The sequence below is a fragment of the Coccomyxa subellipsoidea genome (assembly GCF_000258705.1).
Source record: "Coccomyxa subellipsoidea C-169, whole genome shotgun sequence".
In the NCBI taxonomy this organism is placed as follows: Eukaryota; Viridiplantae; Chlorophyta; class Trebouxiophyceae; family Coccomyxaceae; genus Coccomyxa; species Coccomyxa subellipsoidea.
The window spans coordinates 806156-823652 of NW_005178033.1; the positions used below are offsets into that span (position 1 = coordinate 806156).

At 53.3% G+C, this 17497-nt stretch overlaps 3 protein-coding genes across 3 annotated transcripts; 2 read left to right on the forward strand and 1 right to left on the reverse strand.

Moving 5' to 3' along the window:
- Window positions 1-545: 545 nt before the first annotated feature.
- On the forward strand, window positions 546-10941 carry COCSUDRAFT_55943 (hypothetical protein; the record flags this gene model as incomplete). The annotated part of the gene is made up of 29 exons (XM_005646734.1): window positions 546-658; window positions 790-952; window positions 1064-1164; window positions 1285-1495; window positions 1692-1866; window positions 2014-2152; window positions 2281-2472; window positions 2646-2868; window positions 2987-3128; window positions 3302-3452; window positions 3586-3731; window positions 3850-4307; window positions 4438-4738; window positions 4863-5041; window positions 5264-5613; window positions 5732-5887; window positions 6047-6265; window positions 6433-6556; window positions 6657-6868; window positions 7046-7211; window positions 7501-7641; window positions 7845-8032; window positions 8165-8361; window positions 8549-8682; window positions 8828-9051; window positions 9318-9514; window positions 9681-9817; window positions 10110-10343; window positions 10648-10941. The coding sequence occupies 29 exons, from the start codon at window positions 546-548 to the stop codon at window positions 10939-10941; spliced, it is 5667 nt and encodes a 1888-aa protein (XP_005646791.1).
- A 1391-nt stretch (window positions 10942-12332) lies between these two features.
- COCSUDRAFT_33465 (hypothetical protein) lies at window positions 12333-13122 on the reverse strand. Its single transcript, XM_005646735.1, has one exon. The coding sequence runs from the start codon at window positions 12904-12906 to the stop codon at window positions 12469-12471; it is 438 nt and encodes a 145-aa protein (XP_005646792.1). The 5' UTR covers window positions 12907-13122; the 3' UTR covers window positions 12333-12468.
- Window positions 13123-15538: 2416 nt separating this feature from the next.
- COCSUDRAFT_83468 (hypothetical protein) lies at window positions 15539-16623 on the forward strand (the record flags this gene model as incomplete). Its single annotated transcript, XM_005646998.1, has 5 exons — window positions 15539-15732; window positions 15820-15896; window positions 15987-16174; window positions 16284-16397; window positions 16525-16623. The coding sequence occupies 5 exons, from the start codon at window positions 15539-15541 to the stop codon at window positions 16621-16623; spliced, it is 672 nt and encodes a 223-aa protein (XP_005647055.1).
- Between the last annotated feature and the right edge of the window lie 874 nt (window positions 16624-17497).

Consider the following 17497-nt stretch of genomic DNA (forward strand, 5'->3'; position numbering starts at 1 on the left):
GTCTAGGAATCGAAGTTTGAGAAGTTTATGATTATTTTCGTACGGTTTGGTTTGAACATTTTCGTTTGTTCGTTGAGGCCTGATATTATCGTCGGTCGGGAGTGGTTGCTGGTTGGTGTATTCCCGACGTCTCGCTATGCACAGCAGGCTTTTCCTGCCGAATATTATTGCTACGGCATGTAAGATTGGAACATATGGAGAAGAACCAAAGCCAAAGGAAGGAAGAGAAGGAATGGAAGGAGAATGACGGATCGGAAGCTGACCGGCAAGATCGGAAGCTGGGTGCATGTGATGCTGCCCTTTCTCCTCACACTCTAGCATGTGTCTCTCATCATAATGCAAGGAATATGTCCCTTTTCTCGAAAAACATAGCACGCTGTTTGTAAGTTTTCGAAAATAAACCGGTGACCTTGCAGGACGGCAGCCTTCGTGTCTTGAGGCCACGTTCTTGAAGCAAGAGAGACGATGAAAGGTTCAAGCCAGCGACTCGGGCTCAACATGCTACCTGATCTTCTCCAGATAATTGGAAGCGTTCGTGAACTGAAATGAAGAAGGCAGATCGGTCTAAAACGAAAGCCTCCCGGGCAGCAAGGGCCCAGGAACTGCTCAACTCGAGCTCCCAGACAGTCGTAAAGCCAGCCGCTTTCGGTTTCGGAGGGTAAGCTTCAATAAATTGCTCAAAATACAACTTTACTTCTAATGAACCGTGTTCTGGGAAATTCTGGCATGCTGTTTTCCTGTTCTTACATATGAGTTTGGGCCATCGCACCTGACTTTGGTTGTCTGCAGGTTCTCGGGTGCACAGCAAATTGTGCCAACTACCTCAAAAATTCCTTATGGCTCCACTACCTCTCCTGCAATTCTGCCACAGCATGAGCTTGACACAGAGGTGGCACAGCGTCTGCGTCAGTTGTCCAAGCGGGATCCCACCACCAAGATCAAGGCTCTTCAGGTAGGCAGCAGGCGATCCTCATCTCTGTGAACATTAGCGAGATTGAAAGGCTGTGATATCTTTCACAAGTGTTCATATTCACCTGTGATGTCGCCATGCTGCCTTGTGCAGGCGATGAAAGCTCTGGTTGGAGAGCGACCACCAGAAGAGATCGAAGGCATTCTGCTAGCATGGACCAAGTCTTTCCAGCGCCTTGTCATGGACAACTACAGGTGTTTCTATACAGATTATTATGCAGGCTCCTGTAGCGCTGTGCATGTGAGCGTTCAGCGTCACACAAGGCACAGGGACTGCAGGGAGCGTGAAGTTGAACAATACTCATGGTTGTCCAGGAATGTGAGGGTGGAGGCTGCTTCCTTCATGGCAGTGCTGGCTCCCATGGCAGGCCGCAAATTGGCCAAAGCCATGCCCAACCTGGCAGGCCCCTGGTGGCTTGGCCAATCTGACCCAGACCCAGAATCTGCGCGCATCTTCAAGGCTGCCTTTGCGGATGTCTTTGCTGGCGCCAAGGGGCGAGAGGCTCTTGTCTTCTACCGCGTCCAGGTGGGAACTTAACTCATTGTATGCATGCAATGGCACCTTTTTTGCTCACATATGTCTACTGATTCCCGGGGGTGCCAGGTACTGTGACTGATGCGGCTTGAGATGTCATGCAAGGAATTTCAGGACATGGCTCAAGGGATTTTACTTTGGTGGACATGCTTCAAACTGGACATGTTTTCAAGAAGAATGTGTACAGGTGCTGGACTACTTGGAGCGCAATATCAAGTCAAATCCAGTTGCTCTGGCAGATGTGTTCAAGGAGCACCCAGAGGAGCTGGATGAGCGCCATGAGAGGGTTGTGGCAGGCTCTCTGAAGGCCTGGGATTGCCTGCTGGGTGCACTGCTGCCTGCCGAACCTTCTAAAACGCCAGGTAGGGCAGCCTCATGTGCATGGCATGCATGGCATGACATGACATCACTGTACATGACAGGGCATCTTCTGGTTCTTTGATGTGACGTGGGAATGGCAGTGAAGTGCTTCATGCATATGGCCACCTGACATGTCTGTCGTGGTCCAGATTCGGCTGCTTGGGAGGTTGTCGTCAGGCTGAAGGGCATGCTATTGGAGCAAGGCGTGCTCAAGGGCCTCACAGGCCTGCAGGGGTCAATTGTCATCCGCACCTCAACCTACAGCCTACTGGCCACCATGTGCAAGAGGTTTGATGCCACAACCAGCTTCTTGAAGCAAATTTATCTGGTTACCTCTTCAGATTTGGCACACAATCTTACAAATGTTGATGAAGACACGGCTGTTACGTATTAATAATCATGATTTCGTATGCCAGGGCATCTGGCGAGTTGAAGGAGCAAATTAAGCAGCTTGCACCCCAGATCCTCGGCGCTCTGAACGACAAGGAGCCTGCGGCACATGCATCTATGTGGGACATGGTGCTTTCATTTTTGAAGGCTTATCCCACCGCCTGGCGGTATGTGGACGTGCAGAAGGCGATTGTGCCACGGCTGGCAGCATTGCTCAGGTGTGCTGTCACAATCACCCTCTGGCATATGTAACTAACTGGGCGCAGGTTCATTCTTGCATGCTCTGATTAGCACATGCCCTCACATGTCCCTGCAGGCATCTTGCAGATTTGTGTTGTCTAAAATAATGTTCACTAAAGTCTCCGACTAACACATGTTTCTTTTCATGCAGGAATGCCTTCTATGGCTCGGCGGAGGTGTCTGCCCCTGCGGTGCTGCCACTGGTGGCACAGATGCCGAGGGATGTGCTTGGCCCAGATCCAGGCTTTCTGTCTCAGCTGCTGGGGGCAGCATGGCAGGGCTGGCAGGTTGCTGGGAATCTGGGGAATGCACGCGCTGCTCTCTCTGACTGCTTTGCAGAGTGCCTTGCCTGGGCCATGACTCGCAGCCAGCAGGTAGACCCACCTCGGCTACTGCATTCCTGTGTCATGTAGAAGTGCAGGCGATGTTGGATGGTGTACACAATGTGACTGCATCTTGTTCTGTTCTTGACCAGCATTCTGTGGCTTGCAGTTGGCCGGTGACAGCTATGAAGCGTTCTGTGAGAAGCTGCTAGACTCGGCTTCTGTCATCGCCAATGCCCTGAACACAACTTCGGCGAGCAACAGCGCAGCTGACACCGTCCTCAAAGTCACTCGGAGCGTCAGCGCCCCAGGTCCTGGAAATTTCCGCTCCCTCACTCCTGTCATTTTGATGAGGGAATCTGCTCTTTGCGTGTCTGCTTTTTCCTTGTCCAGTCGTACTCCAGATATGCATGAGTGCTTGTTTATCTTCCTAACAACTTTTTGGATTGTGGCAATGATCCACGTGGTCTGCTGTGTATTTCAGGCACATCCCCCGAGATCCTCAGGCTGTTCTTGAGCCAGGTGGAAAAGGCACTCAGCAAACAGTTTGCCCAGCAGCCAGCACCGCCTCATCACTTCGACAGGGGCCTCATGATACTGCAGCGCATCGCTGGTGTCCTGGAAACAACTGACAGGTAGCAATGCTGATTGTCAGCGTTGCTTTCGAATCAAATCCTATTCTTGTACTACCTGTAGATTGTTGCATGACGTGACATGAAATGTGCACATCTGGGCAACTTACATACAGTTGGTGTTATCTGTTTGCAGTGAGAGCATGTCACAGAGGGAAGCGTGGCTGGCCGAGCTTCTGTATGAGCCCCTGCGCGAGGCACTGCTTGGAGTCTTTGGAGATCAGCAGATGCCCACTCCAGCTGCGCGCCTGCTGTCATACCTGCTGCATCCCAGCAAGGATGGTGGGTTGCCGTCAAGCATGCTTCGTACATGTTATGCTGATGGAATGTGTACTACGGTTTGTGCCAAGCAAATAGCATGGCACCAGAAGCCTCGAAATTTGTGTGCTGTGCGCTGCAGGTCCCAAGGGCGGAACTGATCTTACTCCTGGGGCGGCGCTTGCCATGTATCTGTCCGGCCCTGCAGAGGGCTCAAGTGCGATTGCCATGGCCGATGTGCTGCTGGCGACCATGCAGCGCTCAGAGAATCCTGCGCAACAGTTTGGGACGATTGCCACCAACCTGGCTTGCGCACTTGCTCCCCTGAGCGCCAGCAGCAATGGCAGCTTGACCAGCTTGGCAGACAGCAGCAGGGAGCCAGTCAATGGCACAAGGTCCGGTCAGCCCAGCAGGAGCAAACAGGCGAACGGGCATGCTCCCGGCAGGCTGTCGCACTTGCTCACCCTGGTGACGCAGCTGTCAGACAGCCTGAGGAAATCTGGAGGCAAGGCGAAGGATTGGAGAAGCCCCCGCTTGGATGCTGTTGCGCACTTGCTCCTGCGACAAGAGAGGCTGGCGGCTGACGACCATGCATGGAAGGTCTGTGCAATCTTTTAATGTCCACTGCATGCCTTCCCTGTCCTTGCTGATAAGCTGCCAATCGGCGACCATACTGATTAGCCACTCAGCTGTAAGGAAGTATTCATACTCTCTGCAAATGTCTGTGCAGGTGATTGCTGCTCTGATACGGGGCGATCACTCCAGCGCACTGCTCAGTGAGTCTGCCCTCGACAGCGCTCTGGACATCCTGTCCTCGTACTTGCCTGCGGACTGCAATGTGGACGAGGAGACCAGGAACATAGACCTAGAGTTCTCAGCGCTCATCGCCCTGGACGCTGTGCTGTTCTCCCGCCCGATCCTCTTGGATGACAACCAGTCAGTACTGAGGCCAGCTGCTGTCAGGGCGCTAGTGGCAGTCTTTGAGATCGCTTGGGTGTTTGGAAGCCCCGAGTCTACCTTGACTCACGAAGGTGATTGATGTCTCTCTATCTCCTGTGACCCTGTGCATGCTTGTCAATAATGTGATTTGAGGCGTCGATTCTGGTAATTAATAAAGCCAATTTGAACCTGATGTTGACAATTTCACTGGTGCAGAGAGTGAGGACGAGCGCGCTTCGGTGGCCGATTCTCATGTGACCTCTTTGGCCAGTGCTGCGAGGGAGTGCTGGAGTGCTGGCACCAGACTGGCAGAGATGGGCAAGCAGTTGGCCCCTCAACTCCGTGCCAGCATACGCCGCGCGCTGCTGCAGTCTGTCCTGCACTGCATTGACGCGGTAAGTGGTGATTGAACTTATCCGCCCTTTGTGTCTCCTGCGTATTGTTGCCCATGAAGGGCTTTGCATGGCACCAGAACAGCAGGATCCTGCATGTTGTGCCCATGAAAGGCTTTACATGGCAGCGGTACAGCTGTATTTTTGTTAGATATCCCATGAAGGCTTTTGCACCATTGCACTAGTATCCTGTGGCACCTCTTAGATGCGCAGCTGCATGCGCAGGATGCGAGTCTGGTACAGCGCGCAGCTGCAGCGGCTCAGAGCATCATCACAGCTGTGTGCGCGGATGCCGACGACAAGGACGCTGTGCTCGACGCCCTGCTGCGGCCTCGCAATGGCTGGCCCCAGTATGTGCGCCTGGACGGTGATGACAAGGACAAGGGGAAGGCGGCTGCTGAGAGCACCAGCGGCCGCCCAGAGACGCTGTCCGAGCTGGCGTTTGTGCTGGGGCTTGAGCTGGGCTTCAATGCTATCCTCTACGACTGCGACGGCCATAACAGGCATGCATGCATGCTCCTACAAACGATTGACGTATTGCAGAAAATCAGTCTGGCTGTGAGAAAACTCCAGAGGTGCGTCTTCTCGCAGCTGAGGATCAAGTGTGATTGCCCATCCTACAGAGTGGCCTGACTGACACAAAGGATGTGTATGGATGCGCGGTGGCGTGAAGCAAGTTTTGTGCTGTTGCAGGGTCTGGCTCGTCACAGAGATGCTGTGCTTTGCGGAGCAGCACCCAGGTGCAAGCGCGGTTGAGCTGCAGGCTTTCCTGGCTGAGAAGGGGCGGCTGCTGGACCTGCCAGGGGTAGCTGCAGCGCGCAGTGGTCTCCTCGAAGGCACCTTGGATAGGTGATTGTCTTGCGAGCGTGTCAATACAAATGCAAGGATGCTTTTATATTATACATAGCAGATGACCTTCGTGAATGACAACTCTCTTGTGTACAGCTGGTGGCGCGCTCAAGCAGCCATGGTAGGCATTGTGGTAAGGATGAGCAGTGTGCTGTGCAGGCTCTTGGAGGGCGCTTTGGGGCGAGGTACGGGGATCTGTGTCAGTGCTGTGTACACACAAGTGCTGTCCGGCCTCCTGCAACAGGTGATCAGCGGCAGTGAGAGAGCAGCGACCGCAGCGCATTGCTTTGTGCGGACCCGCATAGCTGGCCCCCAGCTCACGCAGCTCCCTGCTGGCATCCTCTCCGCCGTATTGCATAGCGTTGCAAAGACTGTGAGGTGCGTAATTTGGTTCCAGATTACTGTGTGAGACTCATCTCCCTCTCTCAAACTGAGCATGCGGAGTCTAGCATCTAAGGCTTTGATTGACTCTAGTTGCTGTTTAAAGGAACATCTATGAAGCGTATGAAAGGCAGTTGAGTAGGGAATAAATCCTGGCTGCTCAGGGGCCTGGATGGGCGTGAGCCTGCAGTAGAGGCATCTGGCCTGTTGGCAATTGCAACACGACAGTTGAAGGGCGCTACTAGCATGCCACCTCTCGTGGCTGCTCAAGTCAACGCTCCTACACAGGTACCCCTTTTGAACTCCAAATGCTTGGTCCACCAAGCTGCATCAAGGCATGCGGAAGCCGTCAATGACTCTGCATGTCTGAGAATTACCTCGTTCGCAGGTCGCCGAATGCCTGAAATCGCTAGACCTTGTCACACGCTGCTTTCCTGTGGCGGATTTGGCAGTCCCTGGAAAGAATGCCGCTAGTCCTGAGGAGAGGACAGCTCTCATAGCCCTGTGGCAGCGCCAGCTGGCAGGGGAGCGGGCTGTCAGGGCAGCAGCTGCTGCAGAGAAGCGCAGTGGCGAGCCTGTGAACCCCAGTGCTGCGATCAGGTGAGATTGCAAATTGTTCTGCTCTGCAAAAACCCATGCATTAAAAGAACCACGGTGAGATATGTTGCCGGTAAGTGTGCTATAGCATGAATTGTGGCTGGCAATGTAAAGCAAGAAATGGGGCACAGGTGATATCTTAACCTTTCTTCAGAGGCAGCTTCTGTGGTCCTGCTGCAGGCAGTCTAGCGAGGACTCTGAGACCAGTCCTGCTGCGGCGCTGGCAAGGCTGGCAAATTGCGTGGTTGCTTACTGCTGGCTTGAGCTCAAGGCTGAGCACTGGGCCGCTCTGCTGATGCGTGCCAAAGAGGGCGTGGCAGCGGCGGCCGTTGTCATGGAAGACCAGGTTGCTCATCAGCAAAAAACCTGTACATGCTATATTATGGGTTAGATAAGTTGTGCATTCGTCATGCAGGATCCTGGGGTGGCAAAATGGAAGCCTGCTGCGCGTTGTCTCTGATTTGTGGCCACATTACAGCAGTGTCTGTCCTTTTTGGCAGGCGGAAGCGGATCCTGTACAAACGATACTTGTGCATAGCTGATGGAAGATTCTTGGGAGGTACAATGGTGCCCAGTCTGCTGCGCATTGTGTCTTACCAGCAGTCAAATTTAGCAGTGTATGTCTTACTTGGCAGGCTGAAGCGGTGGTAATGGCGGGGCGCAAGGCGGCCACAGTCATAGCCTCGAAACAGGAAGTGGTGGGGCCTAATCTGGCTCTGGCAATCCTGCGGCGCCTGAGCCTGCTCAAACTGCCCGAAGCCGCCGAGAAGCTGCAGGTCAGGATTTCTGTCACGTTCAGCCTTGTAAATAATAACGCATCATCCAAACCTAAGGTGAAGCGGTTGGCCACTGCCTTGCTTGATTTTGGATCCTGGTCACAGCACCTAATTGATTGTTCTGCAAGGACAACCCTTTTCATTGTTTGCCATCTCATAGCCCACTGGAAGAGTGAAGTCTTCTATTCTTGTATATTTTGCAGGGTGCGGCATTTGGCATGCTGACAGAGCTGGCGGACGACCTTCGCTTTGAGCAGCTGCATGGGGTTGGCGAGGGGTGGGTGAGGTTACTGGCGCTGATTGTGGATGTCGACAGGCGCTCTGCTGCTGACTGCGACTTCCCCCGTGACTGGCGCCAGAAGCTGGCAGAAGTTCTGTCAGAATCCATGAGGTGCTGCAGTAGTTCCCAGCAGATCCCATACGAGTTGCCAATACTTAAATGCATCTTTGTTCTTGCTGGTGCATGTGCTTTTGCTGTGCGCCTGGGCCTCAAGGTATGAGTTTGAGGTTGTTTTGCGCACAGGCTGTTCCTTGCTGCCGGCGTCTGCGCAGCATTCATCGTGGCGACAGGGCAGCGTGCTACTGACACGGCAGCCATGTACTTTGATGAGAAGGCCTTGCTCTGGACAGCTGCATCCCGAGCCGCAGAGTCGGCCCTGTCAGACCAGGCTTGCCTTGCTGAGAGCATCCAGGCCACAGACACCTGGGCTGCTGAAACTGGTGGGACTCCACTATGGCATTTCAAGCTGCAGAAGCATACAAGGACTATCAGACACATGTGTTGTTGAGTAGAAGAAGTCGTTTGTGTAGCTGCGAGCATGCTGCTGTATGGCAGGGAGCAGGACAATAAAGGGGTCAGCATTAACGGCAGTCATCTGCCATGACCCAATTGGTGTCTGTCCTGCAGGAGTCGACGCTTTCACTGCTATCTTTGCTTTGATGCATGCTTCGTGCAATCATACCGTTCTGCAGAGTGCTTGCGTGAGGCTCCTGACCAGCCCAACATTGCTGCAGAAAGTGGCGCTCTCAAAAGATGAGGAGGTATGTTGCTCACCCTGAAATGCTTCTTACAATGCCGCCCTTGGCTGTCCGTTCTGCATTCCTTTGCCCTTATGACTGCAAAATGTGCGAATTGTCGTTTGGCTCGTGTGTGATGTCATTTGAAGCTGCCCTGTCTGCATGACAGGATGAGGAAGACAGTGAAGCGGAGGCCTCTCCGGTTCACGCTGACGACATGTACAGTGCCCTGGTGGATGCGGGCGTGCATGATCAGGTCGCTGCGATCATATGCGGCGTCGTGTGTGAGGGCCCCGGCTTTGCTGTGACTTGGGCGCTGGTGCTGGCCCGGCTGCTCACCATGGCGGGCCCTGCGCGCCGTCGGCTGGCCCAAGCATTCGGCGACTCAGACGAGTGCGCCCACTTCTAAGCTCTTTCCTGTGATTGATGTCTTGTGACGCGCCCCATACATGCATGCTGTCAGGGAGAGACAGCTTCTCTTGCATGTTCCCGTCTTCATTGGCGTGAACAGGAGCAGTAGAAGCTTTGGTTCAGCTCAGCTGGACTCCAAAGATGTCGGTGCTTGTTGATGCGTTATCTAGTCTCAAGTAGCATGATTTAAGGTCTGCAGAACTTTTCGTGAACTAAAAACCGAAGCTGATGGGTGCCGTGTGCTGCAGGCTGATTGATGCGCTGATGCATGACGTGGTGGCGATGCTGCCGTTGGAGGACACTCCGGCCAAGCGAGCTCGCGGCCCCAACGCGCACTCCCCGGCTCTGCTGCAGCAGCAATCGGCCGCGCAGCGTGCCGCTCAGGCTGCTCAAGCTCGCGTGAATGGCTCCTCCTGGAGCCTCACCAAGGAGCTCTTTGAGCTGGGTAAGTTTAAGTCGTGTCTGTCTTCTAAATCTTTGCATGCAGACTCCTGTGCGGTCTGTTAGCTTTTCTTAAGGGGATCACGTAATCCAAGAAGAGAGAGTAGGAATACAACCTTAAACAATGTATTCGAGAAAAGTCCTTGAAGCATGCACTTGTGGGAAAACAGGGGTTCCGGGCACGGATGAGGGCGACAAGCGGTTGGCGGCGGCGCTGTATCGCGGTGTGCTCTTTGCGCTGCCTGCTTCAGCCAGATCCTGGTTTGGCAGGCTGTCCCACAACCGCAGCCTGGAGTCCTCCATTGAGGTGAGTCCTCAATAACTGGCTTCCCTTGCTGCTATGTGTATGCATGACAATTTTTGCGAGTCCCCCCTTTTCCCTGATCTCTTGCGCTCATTCCGCCTTGATGTCTGCGTGTCTCTTTCTCAAATGTATCCTTGAATCCCAGCCTCCTCTGGGAGAATGTGTCCAGATATGATCTCACAGGCACTCAGCGCCAGTCTCATGCATCTTCATTGCACCCCCAGCTCGCTTTGCCATCTGTGCGGTGGTGTATGGTTGCCAGCCATGCAGCACCATTAGTATCTTCCTGCTGCAGGCGTACACTGCAGCAAAGGAGAGCGCGGCCATCATTGCTGCGGAGCTGGGCGGCGTGTCGGGCGTGGCGGCCAGTGACGTGGCGGACACCGCAGAGTTCCGCGTGCGCGCCAGCCTGGCAGTGCGCGAGGCTGTGGCGATCCTGTCCATCGAGGACAGCTCCACTCTGGAGATGGTCGTCAAGCTGCCCACCTCCTGGCCCCTGCGCCCCGCCGAAGTCGAGTGCCGCCGCAGGGTGCGCGACACTTAAAACTCTGTGAGCCAGCTTCATTAGCTTTCTGGAACGTTCTCTGCACTGTGCACTGCGCATGTCAATCCCACACCTGCATGTGCATGCAATTTGGGTGCTGCTAGACATCATTGAAGCTGACCCAACTTGCTGCTTTCTGTAAAACCAAATTCACCTTACTGTGTGATGATTTGCTGCTGACAGGTGCTGCTACACATAATGTTATGAGGACACAATTTGTTGCTTCATGCCAACCAAAATGAAAGTCAATGGTGAATGCGTTATTGAACGGCGCAATGCGTCTGTGCAGGTGGGTGTGGCGGAGGGGCGGCTGCGCAAGTGGCTGCTGTCTATAACGGCGTTCCTGCGCAATCAGAACGGCAGCCTGGCGGACGCGATGGCGCTGTGGCGCGACAACTGCGTCCGCGAGTTCTCCGGCGTCGAGGAGTGCCTAATTTGCTACTCCGTCGTGGCCGCAGCCGACGGGCAGCTGCCGCGCCTGGCCTGCCACACCTGCTCCAAGCGCTTCCACCGCGCCTGCCTCTACAAGTGGTTCCGCTCCTCCGGCAAATCCCTCTGCCCCCACTGTCAGTCCCCCTGGTAGAGCCTGCTGCAGGCCTTGTATCTGTGGCTTTGGTGCACAGTCCACCACAGCATGGAGGGGGCAGGGCCGTGCATTGTGCTGCAATGTTTGGGATAGCTGACCTCGGCAGAGGGCCGGTAGAGTAGACGGTCATTGCATAGCAGGTGATGCGAGACACCAATGTGTGCTTGTGGCGAGGCATGCCTTCCACACTCGGTAAGTGCAACTGCTGAGACATTCAAGGACCAAGGCTTTTCAATTACTTATCTATATGTGTGAGTCTGAAACAGGAGGTGCTTTCTTCTTGTAGCTATCTTTTTACTTGCAGAGCTGCCGTCATGTATCCCGTGACACTGTAGCTCTGATCAGCTAAGTGTTTTCATGTATGGCACGTGGTTCCCCAAGTCAGTGGGAATGGTAAGAGATTGCTTATGAGCCCTATCAGTGAATCGGCAAAGAAACTTGTTGTGCATCTCCACAAATTGTGGGGCAGGTGCATTTTGTGTTGGCTTGCGCAAGCACGGGACAGAGAGGCTCTCTAAGACGTCCTTGTCAGAGTTGCATGCATGCATGTTATTGATATATCAGGATCTGTTGCTTCAACAAAAATTTGGTGTGCAGCAATGCATCAAAAGGTATGATGCTCTCAGCTGCGGTTGAAGACCTCAGGCTTGTAAAATACCCTGTTGTTTACAACAAGCTTGCGCAATCAATATACATAATTCATTTCGCCACGTTGCAGCCAGCGCTGGCCATATCCAAATCTAGAACCCACGGCACATTTCAAGTTTTCACCATCTTGCACTTTCACAAAATCAGCTCTTTACTCTCAGATGTGTCGGCATAATGCCCATGTGCACATGTGCCCAGGACACCAACGTACGAATCCGAGCATGCACGCTCATCATGGTTTCCCCTGTTCATGGGATGGCATTAGACACAAGAAAAGCTAAGAATGTAATGCGCCAGGCGCGCGCGCGTAAAAATAATGATAAAATTGCATTGCAGCCAGATGTAATTTGCTTGATAGTCAGGCTTGCACTCATGATCTTGGATGGCACATTCCACTGCCAACACACAAGAGCCTAAAAAAAACACCTTTCGCGATCAGCTGATGATCTGCAGAAAGCTAATAGAATAAAGGACTCCAATTTATTCAGCTGACTAGTGCAGACCCCTTTTGTGGTCAAGACTGCAAAGCCCCACCAAAGAGTCCCAATTCCTGCCCCAAATCTTTCAAGACCTACTCAATGTATGGACGATCGACCACCAAGCAGCACATGACATACAAACAACCACACCACATTTTGCACACTAGAGACTTGCAAGTGCCTGATAAGAAGATCAATGCAGCAACCATACGCTGTCATGGGATCAATATTGCGCTCAAAAGAGCTGCACCCTGTTCCCTAATATACATGAGCACTTCTTGTGAGCGCTGATCCAGCCAAAGACACCCGCCCTGACCGCATTTCTTGACCAAACGCACCACTGCACTTCTTCACCAGACACACTGGACACAGAGGCATTTTTGTTGCAGCCACGCGCTCAGCAGCCAAGCTGCAGGGGGGTCGCCCCCGGCTGCGTGCTGAGCGAGTCGCGAAAGATGTCCTGCACACTGGGGGCGCCGGCCTCCGCCGCGATGGTGTTTGCCAACGCGAGCATGTCCGGGGTCCAAGGAAAGGCCTGAACCATGAAGGTTCCGGCCTGGACGGGAGTGAGGACTTGGCGCCAGGTGTGGCCCATGAAAAGGCATACGGAGCGGTGCAGTTGGGCCACATTTTCGCGCAGCCGCTCGGCCACCTCCAGCAGGTGCGGGAACTCTGCGCCCATGCCCACGCTCTCGTTCTCCCGCGGGTTCGCCGTCGCCTCGTTGCACGCCTGCCGCACAGCCAGGTACAGGATGTCAACATAGTGGTACGGTACCACAGCAAGTTGGTGTACTGCTGCAGCACCACACATGGTCCCATGCTGTAGCGCCAGCATGCCCGATGCTTTCCGGCGGCCCTGCCTTGGCCTGTCCTCTCACTGCCAGAGGAAGTTCCACATACAGGCAAGCTTGTGTCAGATCAAAAGGAAAGGCAATGAGCCTGATGCCTGCCTGGAGGCGGGCCTGCAGTTCGCGGCGTTCCTGCACGAGGCGCGCCAGGGAGACCAGCTTGACATGGCGATGCGCCAGCATCTGCTCCTTCTGCTCCTTGCTCAGGCCCAGCACCTCCTGCACACCCCACAATGCAACATTTCATCGATTGCTCAACCATGAACTTGTTCCCTGTCAATAATATAGTTCTGCCCAGGCATGTAGCAAATACAGTGGCAACTCAAACAGGAAGTCAGGGACTCAAACATTCGCTCCATTTGAAGCCATCCCCCAGAATCTCAGGTGATGCGGATGTGGGCGCACCACAACCCATACTTCAACATCAGGGGACTCCAAGACTGAACTCCAGTCAGAGCATTCTGTGGGAAGCTGGGGTGGTGGGGATGTGGGCGCACCAGGAGGTTGGTGTAGGTTCCTAGCGGTTGCGGCTGCTGGGCCTGCGGCGCGTTTGGGGGCAAGTCCATGCGATGGCTGTGGTGCTGGTGAATCAGCATCGCGTTGTGCAGCGCGATAGTGCGCATCAGATTGGACACCTCCACCACGAGCTCCTGGGTATAGAGGCACCCTCAAGATCAGTGCCCCAACAAGGGTACCTCCCAAATGTCATGTGGCTGCCAGCGACATACAGAATGATTCACATCGGCTTTGGGTTGGGGATTCAACAGTGGCAGGCTGGGGCTGCGATGATCACCGTGAGGCGCTGCTCGCTGGTGCCGTTGAATTTGTTGGTGCCAGTCACCAGGCGCATCGCAATGGCGTTGACGTATTCCTACATGCAATTTGCACTCAGAAAAAAGTTTAGGTTGGATATGCATGCCCAGCTTCCCTGTTCTTTGGAGACAGGATCGGGTGGTTGTAGCAGTGGGGAAACAAAGCAATAGGCAGGCCGGTCACCTTCCAGATGCGCGACAGCTCCTGCCATGTCATGCGCTTGATCTGGTCAATGGAGAGCTGCAGGGGAGACCCATCGCGCACGGTCAGCACGACGGGGCCGGAAGCATCCTCCGCCTCTTCACATGCAAAAGTGCCCAAAATGGAGCCGGGGGACGCAGTGTTGCTGCCCTGCGTTGGTCAAATAGTAAGATCAGTACAATTCTGACAGCTACAGAGCATGGATGCATCCTTTCGCCTCTGTAAAATGTGCGCCAGTCAACAGCCAGGCGAGGTCGCAACAGGACAACAGTGTGCAACAGCGCTTTGATGCAAAGACAACAGCTGGCTACACTTTGGGGATCCGCTCTGACATTCGCAATGTGCATTGCTGTGAGGCTGACGGACCTGGTTGGAATAGCTCCTGGCGGAAGCAAGTGCAGCCTCCAGCACCCGGTTCTTGGCTGCCAGGCTCTGCTTCTCCAGCTCTGTCTCTGACAGCTTTGCGGTCAGGTGCTGCACCTGCTCCTCAATCTTTGATGCCCTCTCCTTTGCCTGCACAGATGTAACATTATCAAGCCATGCTCCAACTATGCCGATCCAAGAGCAAACAGCATCAGCAAGTGCAGAGTAATCAAGGTTGGTTGAAGCGTCAACTCATGAGCGAAAGCTAGCAGGGCGCATACCCGTCTGCGGAACTCCCTCTGGTTCCTGGCATTCTTCTCCTTCTGCTTCTGGATGCGCTCCTGCAGCTTTGAGATCTCCTGGTCCTCCTTGCTATCAGAGGAGCAGCTGCTGCTGGTGTGCTGCAGCTTCTTTGGGGGGGCGGGTGCTGCGGCTGGCGTGGCAGTGGTGTTGCTGAAGATGGTCTCCTCAGGTGCTGCGAAAAGGGGGCTGCTTGTGGGCTGCTGTCCGAAATCCATGGGCAGAGAGGCAGCCTGTGCATAGTCTGCGGGAGGCACTGGGAAGTCCCAGGGTGTCTGGTACTGCTGGGAGAACTGCTGCTTCACCGATGGGTAGTCTGCAGCAATGCAGAGAACAACATCATCCATGAAACAGGGGCAAAAGAAAGTCAGAGCCGTCGTTGGGGCAGGTATCAGAAGTTGATGACAAACCACAATTGTGCCAACGCTGACTGGATCCCACCTGCGGTCTTGCCAAAATTCGAGTTGAAGGGCACGATGGGGGCTGCTGCATCAAATGAATTAGGCGCATGTGGCAGGTTGGCGAGCATGGAGTCAGTTAGCGCGTCCAAGGACATCTCTGCCCCGTGCTGATCCATGAGGAAGGCGGTCAGGCTGTCCATTCTTTCTCGAGAGACCTTAACAAAGAGCCTGCCTCGACAAGAATGTCATACCAAGCGTCAAAGATTGCTCGACGGAAGGCTGAGATCTTGAGGCTGGGAATTCAGGAGCGTGGTCACGTAATGGAGCGCTTGCCAGATTTGGCCGCCAGCGGACGGTCCAGATGGAGCATCGGAAGTTGGTTGAAGGTGGGAAAGGCAGATGCATGCAAAGTAAATACTTAATTGCCATACTGTGTCCATGTATACATTGATACAAGGGTTAATCTTCCATTAGTGTGTGTCCTCGCCTTGGCCGCGTGTGTAAATGAACCACAAACTAGTCCAACATGACTGCCCATGCCATGCACTCTGTATCTAGTTTCCGGAATTTCAGATCTTCTCATATAGGTAAAGGCATTTTGGGAAAGAATCGCAGTCATCTCCTGCATCGAACAGGAGCTCGCAGAGCTACAGTTGTGTCCAACCAACACAAAGACATCTCTGTAATCTTATTCTCTGAGAAGGTGGTGAAGGAGCGCACACTGGAGATGGGAAGGTAGAACATTTTAGCACAACATACACGTCAAATTTTTTAAAGATGCTGAACATTATCAGGGCTTGTCAAATGTCGGTGGTATGACAGGGAGCTTGCAGCTGATTTTGCAGAGAAGCAACCGCTCATCATAGGGACCCTGAACGGCGCTTTCGTCTTCATGGCAGGTTGGTTGCTGATTTCACAAGGAGTCCTGTACTCTTGAGCATGCTTGGCTCTTCCTGCTCACCAGTCTAATCTTACTGTGTGGAACACAGACTTGGTGCGGGCGATAGATCCGCTCCCAGATGGCCTGCAGATGGACTTTTTGAGAGCAAGCTCCTACATTGGCGCGTCCACAACCGGTGAGGAGGCAGTGTCACTGGGCCTTGTGTCCAAGGTACCCATCTCAGGACGGCATATCCTCCTGGTGGAGGACATCATTGACACAGGGAAGACTCTGCAGGTATGATCTGTTGAAAACGTGCTGAGCCCAGCAATGCAGTGCAAGCATGCAAATAGTACTTCCCTCCTCTATCAGGAATGTGAGCATGCCTAGGTCTGCCACTGCACAGGAACTCTGCGCACGGCTCAAGTCACAGGGAGCAGCCAGCGTGAGCACAGTGACACTTCTAGACAAATCCGCCAGGAGGCAAGTGGATCTCCAGCCAGACTACAAAGGCTTTGAGGTGAGGGACAGCAGATTATCTGGGCCAAAAAACTGCAATATGAGCTTGGCGGCCTGCTGGCAATGCTTGTTAGCGGCAGCTGCGAATTGTCTGTTACTGATGATCATACTGTTTGTTTGTGCTGCAGTGTCCGGACGAGTTTGTGGTAGGGTATGGATTAGACTACAACGAGCATTACCGATCTTTGCCTTACATTGGCGTATTGAGACCGGAGTGCTATTCATGACAGCCATTCGAAATCTTTGAAACCAATTGCTGCAAGCTGCTGATGTATAGATAGCGGTCCACTTCAAGTTGCACTCAGAAATAACTCTGATTCTAGAATCACTGTAGCATGCGGCAAGATAGGTCACATTCGTTTAAGTGATGCACAAATGCGTGTGCCATTATCCCAGCTGACAGAGGCCTTTCTTCAAGCTATTGGCTAAATTCAGCCATCTTGCCTTCTCCTAGGTGGATGGATGGGGTGAGGCATCTGTTGCTTATGTGTCATGACCATGACGTCTGCATGGCTGTGGCAAGACTTAGGCCCAAGGAAACTGTGCACAAAAATGTGCCCTTCCGAAAGTATGTGCGATTTTTTATTGACGTAGATTGAACATCAATAATTCTGATGACATCTTGAAAATGGAATAAACGACTTGAGAAGGAGAAGCATTCATCGCAGCCATGCCCAGACTCAAAGCAAATCTTACATATCCGTAAGGGCACAATATAAAATGAACTTGCTATCGCATCTGCCTGTATTACCTTGTTTCTCACCACAAAATTACCGAAGAGGCCGTCAACCTAGAAGGCAGGCATGGGCATGTTCCCGACAAGAAAATACTTTTGTTTTGCCTGTCTCGACACACTATCAAGGTGTCGAACGTGCTAGAAACTCGCTTCAGAATTTTTTGAGGACTGTCATAGGTAAGAAATAGCCGAATCATTCCGCCCTGTCTTGCCATGCTTCAGGCCATGCAGCTTCCCAAGGTATAACTAGGACAGATACTGTTCAAAATGCCTCTCTGGAGCAAATTATCTCCATGTGACACACCAATGAGCTATGCACTAACAGTCAAAGCAGCCCAATTGTATTGATTGGGACCATATGTGGC

Bases quoted from the DNA above. Each gene is read 5' to 3' on its own strand.
- COCSUDRAFT_33465 (XM_005646735.1), bottom strand. From the start codon at position 12,906: ATGCTGGCGCTACAGCATGGGACCATGTGTGGTGCTGCAGCAGTACAC.